The sequence below is a fragment of the Aptenodytes forsteri genome, unplaced genomic scaffold (genome assembly GCF_000699145.1).
Source record: "Aptenodytes forsteri isolate BGI_AS27 unplaced genomic scaffold, ASM69914v1 Scaffold349, whole genome shotgun sequence".
NCBI lineage: Eukaryota > Metazoa > Chordata > Aves > Sphenisciformes > Spheniscidae > Aptenodytes > Aptenodytes forsteri.
The window spans coordinates 3,784,311-3,797,612 of NW_008794452.1; the positions used below are offsets into that span (position 1 = coordinate 3,784,311).

The 13,302-nt window shown below is 35.9% G+C and overlaps 1 protein-coding gene across 3 annotated transcripts in view; it reads left to right on the forward strand.

Annotated features, from left to right (window-relative positions):
- Positions 1–8,614, forward strand: part of MYPN (myopalladin) — a 79,833-nt gene extending 71,219 nt beyond the window's left edge. For all 3 annotated transcript variants that reach the window (XM_009290530.2, XM_009290528.2, XM_009290529.2), the window contains exons 19-20: positions 60–193; positions 2,190–8,614. In XM_009290530.2, the coding sequence (XP_009288805.1) occupies positions 60–193; positions 2,190–2,359 (304 nt within the window). In that variant the 3' untranslated portion in view covers positions 2,360–8,614. The remainder of the gene's footprint in view (positions 1–59; positions 194–2,189) is intronic.
- Positions 8,615–13,302: the final 4,688 nt, after the last annotated feature.

The window sequence follows — 13,302 nt, forward strand, 5'->3', positions numbered from 1 at the left end:
AAATCTCAAAGTTGATATGCTTTTGAGAAATACTAATTCCAAAACACTTGTTTTCCCAGCATGCATCAAGATACAACAGGGTACGTCTGCCTCCTGATTCAACCTGCCAAGAAAGCAGATGCTGGCTGGTATACCTTGTCTGCAAAAAACGAAGTTGGTATTGTCTCTTGTACTGCTAGACTTGACATATACGGTAGGTATTGGCTAGTAAATAAAACAAATCAGAATTTATTTTCTTTGACTGGTCCCAGCCCTCACCTAGTTCTTAGTCCATAAATTGCTGGTTTTGACGTGGACTAGAAATCAGTGTCACAGCATGGCCACAGCTTAATATGGCCACCAGGAGGAGGTATAATGATACAGCTAAATGGCCAAATTAGCTCTCCTGCATCAGTTTAAAGGCAGGTAAAGAGAAAAAACAGAGGAGTAGTTTTGCACAGTATTCTCTACTCCCATTTTCCACCTTCCAAATTCCCTAAACACATAAGCATATAATAAATATGTATTCAAGTTGAACCTTAACTCTGTTCCCTCTGACACATGCCTGTGCTACAGCCCTGACCTGAGATGGAACAATAAATTGCACACGAGAAAGCAGACCCCTTCTTCTGTGGAGCACGTATGATGCAAACTATGCCTAATTAATGGAGGCTAGTTTGCATCTGTTTGCCTAGGACTTGGAAGGTCTCAGTCCAGTTCAAGAACTACAGCACATCATTTAATTACTCTGTATCTATGCAAGATGTAATAGTTAAGACAATTTATCTAGAGCAAGAGAGTACTTCGATCACTTAAGCAGCATAATAAAACAGAAAACACATTCCACAAACTACTGGATTATAGCCGTACCCTCGAAGGGAAAATAAACACGTTTTCAACCTTGTATTTCTCATTTTTTAAAAAAACTCACTTAATTATCAGGGATAACCACAAGTCACCAGTGCGTCTCTGTCAGTTTTCCGCCACCTTGTGGTGACATAGGCAATAGTAATGTAATGTTCAAGAGAGGGCTGGTGAGAGTCTGATTCAAAAAAGGTCACATAAAATAAAAAATAATTCCTTAGGTATCTAAATGTTGCAAGACATAAATTAAATTTTCATATAAAGGATTCAAGGTATAAACAGGAAAAAGATGGAAAGTAAGAAATGCCTCCTGATTCCAACCATGTTTTCTAAAGACTCTACAAGTCTTACCAAAGGGAGTGTCAGAAATCATTTTTCTTTGTGCTATTTTGAATGGATGGGATTGGAGGATTGGAAGTGTGGTCCGATATTTGCAATTCCATGTGCAAAGAAAGAAGTACAGTAAATAATTAGTGTATTGTTCAAATAGAAACAAATTGGGGGCTGCACAAAAAAAGGAGGCTCTTTTTCAAATACTTCCAGATAGACAGGGTCAAAATTCAGCATGGGAAGATAATGAACATTTCCTATCAATGCTTAACATGTAGATTGTAGGTCTCCCACACTAAGCTATTCTCAGAGTATTGTAGGCTGAACTTCTACCCTTTCATTTTAATTGCTGACAGATATGTTTGTCCAGTTTGGGTGCAGACCTGGAAGTTTTGTATAGATAAATACCAGCAAAGATAATATCAATTTCCCCTTTCTGAAGTGTTTTAAGAATGACAGCTGTTAAGTATTATATAATAGCTAAATATTCTTACAAAACTGTAACAGTATTTGTTCATATGGGAACACATTGAATGTTACTTTTAAATTCCTGAATATGTGTCTTTGGATTACACTTCTTTCAGTGTCTTTAAAAAAATCAAGGAAACATGTGTTACTAGTTGTAAGTAGTAGAAGGAAATAAAAATTGTGATCACTTCTTTAAAAAAATTCCCTGTATTACTACTTTGGAATTAAATACCACCAAAAAAAAATATCAGGAAGAAAAGTCCCTCAGAGGATGGAGTAGTACAAAAGCAGAGCCATGTCCAGTTTGCTTATCTCTGTTCATGCTATGGTATGTTTTTAGTTTTGATTGCAAGAGCTTTGGAGAAGGCTCCAAAGATTAAATTATTAAATTTTGGACTTGTGAAATCCATGTAAACGTTGCCATTGAATTGAACAGGGATGGAATTCCATCTGTAAGCTTCAGTAAAGATACTCAACATATAAACTACATAAATGATAATATTTGAAATTAGAGGTTTATACAGCCTATTCTGTTTCTGTTGCTTCAGCTCAGTGGCACCGTCAAATTCCACAACCAATCAAGCTTCGACCTGGTGGCAGCCGGTATGCAAACCTTACCGGTCAAGGACTCGACATTTTTTCTGCCTTCCCAACTACTGAAAGCCCTATGCTGTTTTCATCCCCAACCCAAAAGGTGGTGGAGAGTGAAGAACTTTGAAAAACAAACAAACAATTGTTCCAGTTACACCTGCAGAGATACTAGAACTGTGGGGGGAAAAAAAAAAAAAAGAGGTACAAGTCAAGATGCTCAAGGTTTACAAGCAACTTGTTTGTAATTAAGTGTACTGCTGCTGCAAATGTTGCAAGTAACATATCATACAAGACTTTTGCATATTATTTTACTGCAGAATAATTGTGGTATGGAGTGTTGTGCAATAAATTCAATACTGTGTAGTTTGCTAATAATTACATAGTAAACATAGTTTTCAGCACTTAAAAGCCAATACCACTTTTACTGCTTGAATTAAAGCTACTGTACTGTAGCAAGCCATGTTAAGGATTGATGATGTTTAGCTGGAATACTGCCAGAGAAAACATTGACATTACAATAACAACAATCCTGAATGAGGGTAAACAACATGACTTTGAATGTAATTCTAAAAAAACATGCCAGATAATCACAAAGCACAAGTTAAAGGGAAAAGATGTAACTCATTTTTATATATTATTATGCCAGATAATCTTAGAATTTTTGAACTCAAAACTAGATAAATATAGCGTTTCATGTAGGCACAGCTGTACACCCTATATATTTATATTTGTGTGTGTGTGTACTCCATGAGCTGTGCACTCATGGTGTAAGGATTCATAAAGTAAGGTACAGGGCACGTGCATAGGACGCTAACATAGGAAACCAAAATTCCCGTTGTCTGAAGCATGTTCTCTAGAGCCCATAGCTGAAACTATTTTCCGGATGTGCTTCCTATTTTTTTCTTTACAATGATAGTGATTCTCTGCCTTTAAGCACGGATGATATCAAGCTTGTAACTTCACCATTTTTAAGTATCAGTCTCTTTTTCCTAATTTTTAACGTGACTAAAAGAAAAGTGCATCTACCATCTAGCTCATTTTTTAACTAACTGAAAAGGAATTATGATTTGGTGGAATTTAAATTTTCACCATCATTTAGGAAATAATCACAAGTGTGGTGTCTACTATAAAGACAGAGAAAATTCTGTTAATATACAAAAGTTATGAAGTTAAGCAACAGTTAGGTGCAAAGAGCTAAAAAACCTACTATAACTAATAGTAGAAATAAATAAGGCAATTTAATGAAAGTGCAACAGAAGGTGTTAAGTGACATTTAAGGATTGATTTAAATATATTTAGCATCTATACAGTTGTATTAATACCTCCCAGCACTTAGAATCTGTGGCTATCTAAGATGTTTTCCTGCATCTTTAAATTATTGCTATCCCTCTTCTTTGGACATTGTTTTCAAGCAGTTCTTTCTTACTGCTTTCAACATGGCTGGAGAATGCAACAAAGTGCTGATCAAAGTCACAGAGATGAAAAGAAAAATTAACAGATACTTTCATTTTAGACCTTATTTGGATTTTTTCAAAGTTAAAAATGTAACTTAAAAAAATTACATATGCAAAGAAAACAATGAGGAGTTATCTTAAGAGCAAAAGGATACTGGATATAGCCAGACACTGAGAAAGAGATAGCCTTTCATTGGGTTTCCTACAAATACAGCTTATGTTGTCTCTAACTGTTGGTTCCCTAAGGGTTTAGAGGAAGTGAATTGTATTATTCCACTTCCCACCTGAGTGAAGACCACAAAACAAAACCATCATTATAACTTTCATGCTTTTGTTAGAAATCTCAGGCGATTCACCCCAGACCAGGAAGCTAAAACACATTTTTATCCTGAGAGACAAAAGAAGGTGCAGGTATTTCAGTGGGAAAGCAGAAGTAGCCGTTGTTGCCCTCCTCCCTGGCAAACAAAATAAAACTAATAGCTATTAAAAGTGATGCATTGATTCAAGTGACTTCAGTTATGGGGTGCCCAACTTAAGACACATTGTGGGTCTGATTTTCCAGGATAGAGAACCTACTGCTCCTCTTATCTTCACTTGTTTTTAGGATGGCTTAGGGATTCCAAAACTAAACCTAGACTGAGTCAGAGTTGGGCAACCCAAAATTTAAAGTTTCCCATATTAGTTACTACTCTTGGGAAAATAATCCAAGGAAAGTTACTGGATTTTGCTTATTTAATCCAGTGCTGTTGGGAAGTGGGAAGAAAGGAAATTAAGACACAAAAGATGAAATTCTACACCCTTCTACAGCCCTGGTCTTCCCATTATTTCATGCCAGAAATGAAGAGTGGATTTTGATCCAAAGTATTCCAAGTTGTATATCGGCCATCAGGCTTTATACCTAGCATAGGCTTAGTCAAGCAATTGTCTGCTTAGAACTCCCCTGTGGCCCCCTTCCCTGCCTTTGAGTGAGGGGTTGGATCAGATGACCTCCTGAGGTTCCTTCAGACCTAAATCACTCTATACTTCCTAAATTATTTTACTTTCCACTGCCTGTCTGAATACCCTATGTGGATTAAGTTACTTATTGACTGAGTAGAAACTAAGAATTCAAGCAAGCACAAACTTTTCCTTTTTGACTGGGATATATCCTATTAGGCAATTCTAACTACAAGACTGATCACTTTGATCAGAGTTCTTTACATAGTTTAGAAGAAAGGAATACTAGTACTTACTATTAGCAAATATCTGGTTACCAGTGCTGGAATCATACTTAGTTAATATTACTGACAGTAGTAGTGGTTTTCACATTTTACAACATCAGACAACACACCCAAAAACTCAGTACAAATTAAAAGACAAAGTGCACAGAGAAAATATGTTAACCATATCTCTTCAACCTTTTCTCAGGGATTTCAGTGGAATGTCTCCAAACTAACACCATTATAACCTGAACTGACAAGCTGAGGGTTAAGTGATACAATGTTTTTTAAAACGTATATTCAATTCTTTGGAAGTGGGAAGACAAGAAGCTACTGCTGAAAGATTTATCCCAAAAATCTGTGTAAGAAGGATTAATCCTTAGTCATTCAAGAAGAGGTCCCAGAAGTCTCACTGAGAGGTAGGCTACAGAGAGTGGATCACCAAAATCTGTCAGCTGAACTATAACATTCTCTCCTTGACAGTATTCACTAGCAAAAGGATCAAAACTTTACCCATCACATCTCCCTACATACCGCGGAAGACAGGAATTTCAATTACTTTCAGTGCATCTGATAGAAACAAAATCAGAATCTGATCCCAAATGGTCTGTAGTCATTAAATTTTGCTTGTTAACTGCTACAGAACATTTCTCCTCTGCATATACTGAGCCTGTAAAATGAGTATGTAAAGGAAGCTTATGTGAATGGATGTAAATGCTGTTAATTAGTAGTATTGACCTGCTCATCACAAAGAAGACTTGCTAGAAGAAGACACAAAAATTATGTTTGTGTTGTTAACTGATGGAAAAGCCAAGGGAAAAAGGCTTGTGTAAGCAGCAGAGACAACACTGAGTTGTCACAAAACATGCGATGTTATTTGAGTTCATGTCCTGTGAAGAATGGCACTATCTAATCATACTGTGTCAAGATGCACTAGAGACTATGCAACTGTGCTCCCTTCCTGAACAGCTTGGCTGTTCATTGTTTTTGTTTAATTGAATAACCAATTTGACTTCACACTAACATGGTATTTCATTCTCTTATTCAGGGCAGGCTACTGCAACAATAAAAATCAATGTTAGAACTTCCACTGAAGTCAGTGTTAGCTATTATCTTCCAAAAGTCCATTAAAACACCACAATGTGGAGCATAACATTGTATCAGTGAGATACAGAAATGCTCAGTTTCGTAACCTCTCAATGTTTTCTGATTCAGATCTTGTAGGTTTATTTAGTTTCCTGTTTCCTTCTAGTCCTGGTTTTGTATACAATCAGAGGCACAGTATATTTCAAAGAAGAGCAGAAATAACAACTTTTGTATTGCAATTCTAGGAAGCAAAAGTATTATCTTTGCTTTAAAATTTTGGTCCAGCTTGGTGCAAACCCAGTCCTCAGCAGCATCACATAGCAGTTTGCATTGATACTGTTGGACTTCTTGCCTTAAAACAGCTGGATTGAGTTCCTTTGCTTCCATATCAAAGGTGGAGCATACCTTCTGAATGCCTCGTGTCTGCTAACATGAGAAGATGAGAGCACACACTTCAAAATATGAAAAGCCAAGTCTGCAGTCTTTATCTTAATATGTAAACAATCACCAATTCCAACTGTTTACAGTAATCATAGGTACTTCAAAGCAACAAATGTGGAATAAGAATTCCTTTAAGAACTGTGTTCTTAATGTTACCAGGTTCAAAAGCATTAGTTTCTGGAAAATGTCTTCATACAAAATGATTAGCAAGACCTCATGAAATATTTTAACTGTGATTCATTGTTAATTGCCTTACTATCTCCAATACAAAGATGTTCACTTTGAGCCTTAAAATTCTATTTTATAATTTTTTCTTGATTAAAGTTGATATTTTTTATTTTTTGATCCAAAGTCATTCTCACTGGGAAGAAAAATGTTAATGTCAGTTTTAAAGTATATTTTAAGTGCATATGAAAAGAAAAACCAAACACCTGCCTGTTCAATAATGTATTTCCCTTCGCCTCACCTAAACTTAAATAAATGCTTCAGAGTTGCATACAAGAGTGTGTCCTTCACGTGTTCAAATAATTGTGAAAGTGTGCAGCAAGACCAGAGGTTTCCTCAGAACTTTGCTGTGACAGCTGATTAATGGAATCAGACCTTACATTATTTAGAAGAAAATCATAAAATACTGTCAAGTTATGTACTAGCCATGCTTCTAGCAGTTAGTTGTGAAATATAGTTGTTGCTTTTTTACACAATTCTTAATATCAATTTGCTTTGGTTTTAAATTATGCTTTCTTCTTCTTCTGATAACCTCAGCCCCTTCATCATGAAAGAACAAGTTTTCTCAGGGGTACCAGAGCAGAAGCCAAGGAGTCTTTAGGGCAATTTGCATGTTTTAAAGTTCCATAGACTGCCAAATCCTCAGCATCTTGGAGACTTAGTCTCCAAAGCCTATGCTTGAGCATATACTTCTACCTACAGACTGTCATAGCAGAACTCCATCATGTCTCAAAAATTCATGCAGAATCTGTCTACTACATTGGTTGCCTAGCCCACACACTCCCCCTGAAATACCTGTTTACTGGGTCTAGACCAATGCTCCTAGAAGTCTCTCTGTGCAGGGCACTGGAGACCGGTTACAGAGGACTTATTTTTTCAACCCGTAGCTGCGTATCCAGCACTTGAACAAGTGAAAATTGAATGAGGGCCAATCAAACACACAAACCACACTGAATTTCACTCTTCCCTATACAGGTCTTCAACTCGAATGATTTAGCATATTCTTTGTATAAGGGTCCATTAGTAGACTTCGGAAGGGATTTTAAATGAGCAGCAGATGCAAAACCAACACTTGAAGGAAGGTGGATCTTAGAGCTCAGATACAGAAGAGAACAGGGCAAAAAAAGGATGCGCCCCATTACATTTGCTGGTACCGATTTTGCTTTCCTGTGTAACCGTAACCATGTTTCTCCATTTCTACCTGTCTTGATTTTTATATACTTCTGTGCCTGCTAGGTCAGAGACAATGTTCTCAAGACCATTTTAGCTCAGCTACAGTTCCATGAGCCAAAGCAGCTCCTACACATTTTATGATTTCCTCTGAGCAACACAAGCTGCTTTTATTAATGCCTTCGTATTTCAAGTCCATTATAGATATAAAGAACCATTTATTGCACAATACAAAGAAATCTTGGGCCATACGTGCTGTGAATGTAAGTGGAGTTCTCCATTTATATCGGTGGGAAATTCTGTTGAGAAACTGACCATCATTTAGGATCATACAATCCGTTAGGAGCAGGCAACACAGTTTTGTAAAGAAATGGAAAAATACTGAAGACATTCTGAAATGTTGGAAAAAAAATGACTATGCACCCCAGGCTGCAGGAAGCCATTCAAAAATGAACTTCTTTTTCCTTGGAGGTACATATGCAGACATTTTAAGGAAATTCTGTGTAAGATGTATTTTGCATGCTAATTTCTGTACAAATGAAAACTGAATTACAAATTAGAAAAAAAATCAGTGGACAATATTAAAATGTACTCTTTGGTAGAAAATATATTTAAATATTATACATGGGGTTGCTTTGGGTTTTTTAAAGCCACATTTTCTTGAAATGTAATTAAAGTTAAAAACATAAAGCATTTTTTAAAAAGCGCCCAAGTACCAGGTGAAATCAATGTTTGTTACAAGGTATCTGTGTAGAGGAAACACTGGACTGCTTCTTCAATGAATAAACATGTCTTTATTCCCAGTGCATTTGTTTTTTTCCTGGATATTTTGTAGAGATAGAACAGCTGAACATATTTAGAGCAAAAAGAAGCCGTTTTGTAAATTCTTATTCAATTTTAAAAATCTAGGTAAATTTCACTCCTAAATTACAGAAAACTGCATCCATATTGCTTAGCTCAAATATCTGGAAACCTAAGTGTAAGGGTACCCATCTTAAGGCAAAAGCTTATTTTGGAAAATCAAAAATTTTACTGGAAATCGTATTTTTTTAAATTTGTGCCTAGTGAATCACATCACAATAGGGGCTTCCACAAAGATTTCACCAGGGAAGTTCTACTTAACAAGGTATAGGAAACTTAGCTAAATACTAAAAAAATCTAATGATACTCATGCTTCCTCATGTGAAGAAGTTGTAATGTTATTGACTTTACAAGACTATAACTAAGGTTAGCAACACTTCTACTTTTCAGAATTTGTCCTACAGCACCATTTAGGAATTCCAGTCAAGAACTGAGCTTTGCCCTGTATGTGTGTATAGTACAAGATGGACTGTGCCCTAAATATCTTATAAATGGTGAGATGGAAAATAGAAGCCTAAAAAATTGGAATGAATTAAAGTTGTAAGACATGCTAATACATATCCACTGATGACCTCAATACTTAGACAGGAAGAAAGCACTGACTTTTCATTACTAACATACATTTTGGGAACTTGCTACTCTAGTTCAGCTTTCAGCCACTGAAAAGTCACCGCAGTTAAAAATGGCACTACAGTTCCAAGTTCAAAAATAATTCTGTTCACCTTGTCAAAACAGGGTGATATGATGCAAAGAATCATAGAAGCAGAGTATCTATAGCTACTTCAAATAGAAAACCCTGCAGTCTGAACCTTTTAGAAGAATAAAGGTTAATTTCCCACAACTAGTTCATTAGAATTTCACACCAAATTTCAATAGTGTGTGTGTAGCATGTGACAAATATTTAATGAAGCAAGCATTTCTCATCCCCAATGTTTTCACGATAATGTGGTTCTAGAATTACAATGTACTGATACTACAAATAGAAGTATTTCAGGTTTGAACTGCTGTTCCGTGGGACAAAAATTTATGAGCAGACAAAACTCAGTCACTAAGAACACACCAAGCTCTGAGCATCTAAGTTTTTGCTTCATTTGGAGGCCCACTGGAAACAATAATTATTTAAGGGGAGAGGGCTTCAAATGCCCATACCAGTAAAGTCCGGTACAGAAGAAGGGTCACAGCCATTATCTGACAAGCATCAAACAGCCAGTGGGGAACAAATATCTGGGAGCAATAATCAAACCCAAGTTAAACAGTCAAGTTTACATTTCACAAAGTGTCACTAAAGTATTTGTAAAGGAAAGCTATGAAAAGAAATCAATGAATTCCTGAATAGTTGCTGAGTTTAAGTCCAAACCAGCATGGATAATATCTGCTTTTCAGACTGCCTTCAGAAAGCATTTTTAATGATTAAACTTCCCCCTCGCACCAATTTACTCCCCAAAAAGCTTTGACAGATCATCAATAGACAGACATCTGTCTATACACTACAAAGAACTTACTCTGCTACCTTCAGTGCTATAGTAAATTGGAAATCCCAGCTTCCAGATCAACACAGCACCCTCCGAAGAAACAAAAATACTACAGTATTATATAAAATCACAATGTTTCCACTATTAATATTACTAATTATTATCAATAGATAAAGACATCAATAAAACATTCACCTCCCACTAGCAAAACCAATTCTAAGAGAATGGGGATTATAATCTTACCATATTGTTCAACAGCAGAGATTGATGCAATGATCTGATTTACAAAGTGTTCACAAGCTATCTACTGCATTAAAGTGCTTTTTAGGACTTCAGTTTCAATTCTTAATAATTTTGGTAACATGATCACAGATATTTTATGTTTTGTGTTGTTTGTTCCTCTTTATGTGAGCTTACTATCATTTAATCATTCACTGCATACTAATCCATTATTTTTATAACTATATCTATCATCATATGCAGTAGACGATAAATTACAACACTGCATGGAAGAAACAAAATCAGAAGAGAAATGGATGTTAAGTACTTTTACATAAATTACATATAAACTGCAATGTCATGTCCCACAAAACCAAATTACATGCCAGTAATGCAGAAACACATCAGTACTGTTCTTGCACACTACTCTGGTATTTATACTTTTGTATTGTATTACCCTTCCCACCTAAGGTTTAGAAGGCTATCTTTCACTAAGCCAAGTTTTTAATGTCATATAATTGCACAATTTATTTGCATCATATTCCCATTTCAGGATGGAAAACTCACTACTGTGCTAGCAGTGCAGGTGAGACAATGTCTGCCCAAAGTTTACAGCTAATAAATTAGTGTAAGATGGCACATCATTTAATTATTTAAGGATTGTATTGATTGTTATTACATACATAATCTTGTCACTTAATAATGAGTAATATTGAAACAGTATTAGCTTGGCTATATGATGGACAACAATTAATCCTATTCTCTCTATATAAACTTCTGCAAAGAAATTAGTGAATAACATGACTTCATATTCCCAGAAGGCTGAATCCACTTTCTGTTTGCCGATAAAGATCTAATGTAATTCATAAGAAGCAAAAGCCCACATTTTAATAATTAACACTATTCAACCTTTAGAGAGGCTAAAATATACATTAAAAACCATTCTTGAATGCTAGCATTTAAAGGAGAGAGTTGCTCAGAATATACAGTGCCTCTTCTATATGTGTTTAACCTAGCCTGAAAGTCTGTCCCAGCAGCTTTCACTCCAGGAACAGTCCAACTCCCACCTCAGGAAATGTACTAGTCTGCATGACGGTGCAGGGCAAAACATCAATGAGGGTTCTGAGAGAAGACAGACAGTAAGGTCAGTTCTTTGTATGTAACTGTTCCTGCAGCAGAGTCCCTCTCCTCCAAAACAGGGCTTAGTTCCTATTGATGCTTTTGCTTTTCACTGAAAGCTGCTTAATTGTTGAAAATAACTCCTATCAAAGCTATTCATTTGTCATTTGAAAGAATTCTAAAACATAAGATATGGCAGCAGCCAGCAGGGAACACGTCAGCCTTCCCTGCTGGAAACCCACCAACAGCTGTTCTGGGACAGCAGCTCCTTTTCTCCTTCTCCCTCATGGCTAACACTAGCAAGGGCTTGTTTCTGGAAACAAGCATCAGCAGAAGTACCCTTCAGCTTCATAGTCTGCTGCCATCACAACAGACATCGGCAGTCAAACTTTTGCGGACCCTACATCCTGCTACAAAAACATCTGCTTCTCCAGCTGTCCTGCTCTTACTCACTTTTCGACCTTCCCAACCTCCTTTCCTCTTCTGCCTTTTCTACCCAGATCCCTCTATCCTCCACAAGCGAAAGAAGCGAACAAACAAAAGGCAATTCAGGGCATCACCAGGGCTGAAATGAATTCAACTGCTTTGCAAGAATGCTCTATAACGTTTTACCAAACTCTTATCTTTAAAGGCGGTTTTTCAGAGAGTACATAAAACACACTTCTTACTCTAACTGGGAAGCAAGCATCATTTGCTAGTTAATTCTTCTGCACATTAAACTGCCAGGACTGTGATGGAAGTAGTGTAACATTTGGGGCGGGAAAGCTACTAGTAAGTAGTTTCTAGAGTAGGAATTTCAGGTAGTTGGTGAGGACATATCATAGAAAACACTTTATTTATGATTTACAAAATCTGTTATTATTTCCAGATAACCTAAAATTAAAAAATAAAATCCAAACATTTAAAGTCTACAAAAATCTAGAAGTTTAGATTATTTTCATGTGAGCATTCTCATTTACGGTATATAATCACATGTGCTTTTTCAGCCATTGAAAATAAAAACATTCCTTCCATGACTTGAAACTAGCTCTTTTTCGAGCATACAAGAGACACCATAAATTGGATTAAAGCAAACCTACACAACCTTGGAACCCATACGTCAAACTTACAAAGTTTAAGAAAGTTAGTTCTCTGAGGACTAGAACTCCAATACATTATAAAACTTTTTTCATGGGAGCCATTTATGTGAAAACAAACCAAAGAATAACTTGAAAGCTGACATAAAAATAAAAACATGGAGTGAAGTTCATTTCTGGCGTTATTCCATTCAGTTACACCATGGGTCAATTTGCCCCGTGATCTGTAGAAAATACTGTCATGATTCATCACAGTAAAAAAAACCACCAAAAACTTATTTAATAAAAGAATCAAATGAACTAGATGAACTAGGAAGCAACTGTCAGAAAGATCTCAAATTAAAAGTATTCTTTCCACCCAGCGCGTTAAATAATCAATCTTCTTAAATGCATATTGATTTAAAGTTCTCAAAGCAAATTTATTTTGTCAAATTAGTATAAGATGCAAACAAGAATGAATTATTATAATGCCAATATTACCTTATTCAAGCAGATTAACTCTTGCTAATTATTAAATTACACAACTGGCCTGCTGCATATTCTTAGTTCGTAAAAAGTTCTAATTAGTTATTTGAAAGTGTTCAGGGTTGCATATTGATTTAAAGTTCTCAAAGCAAATTTATTTTGTCAAATTAGTATAAGATGCAAACAAGAATGAATTATTATAATGCCAATATTACCTTATTCAAGCAGATTAACTCTTGCTAATTATTAAATTACACAACTGGCCTGCTGCATATTCTTAGTT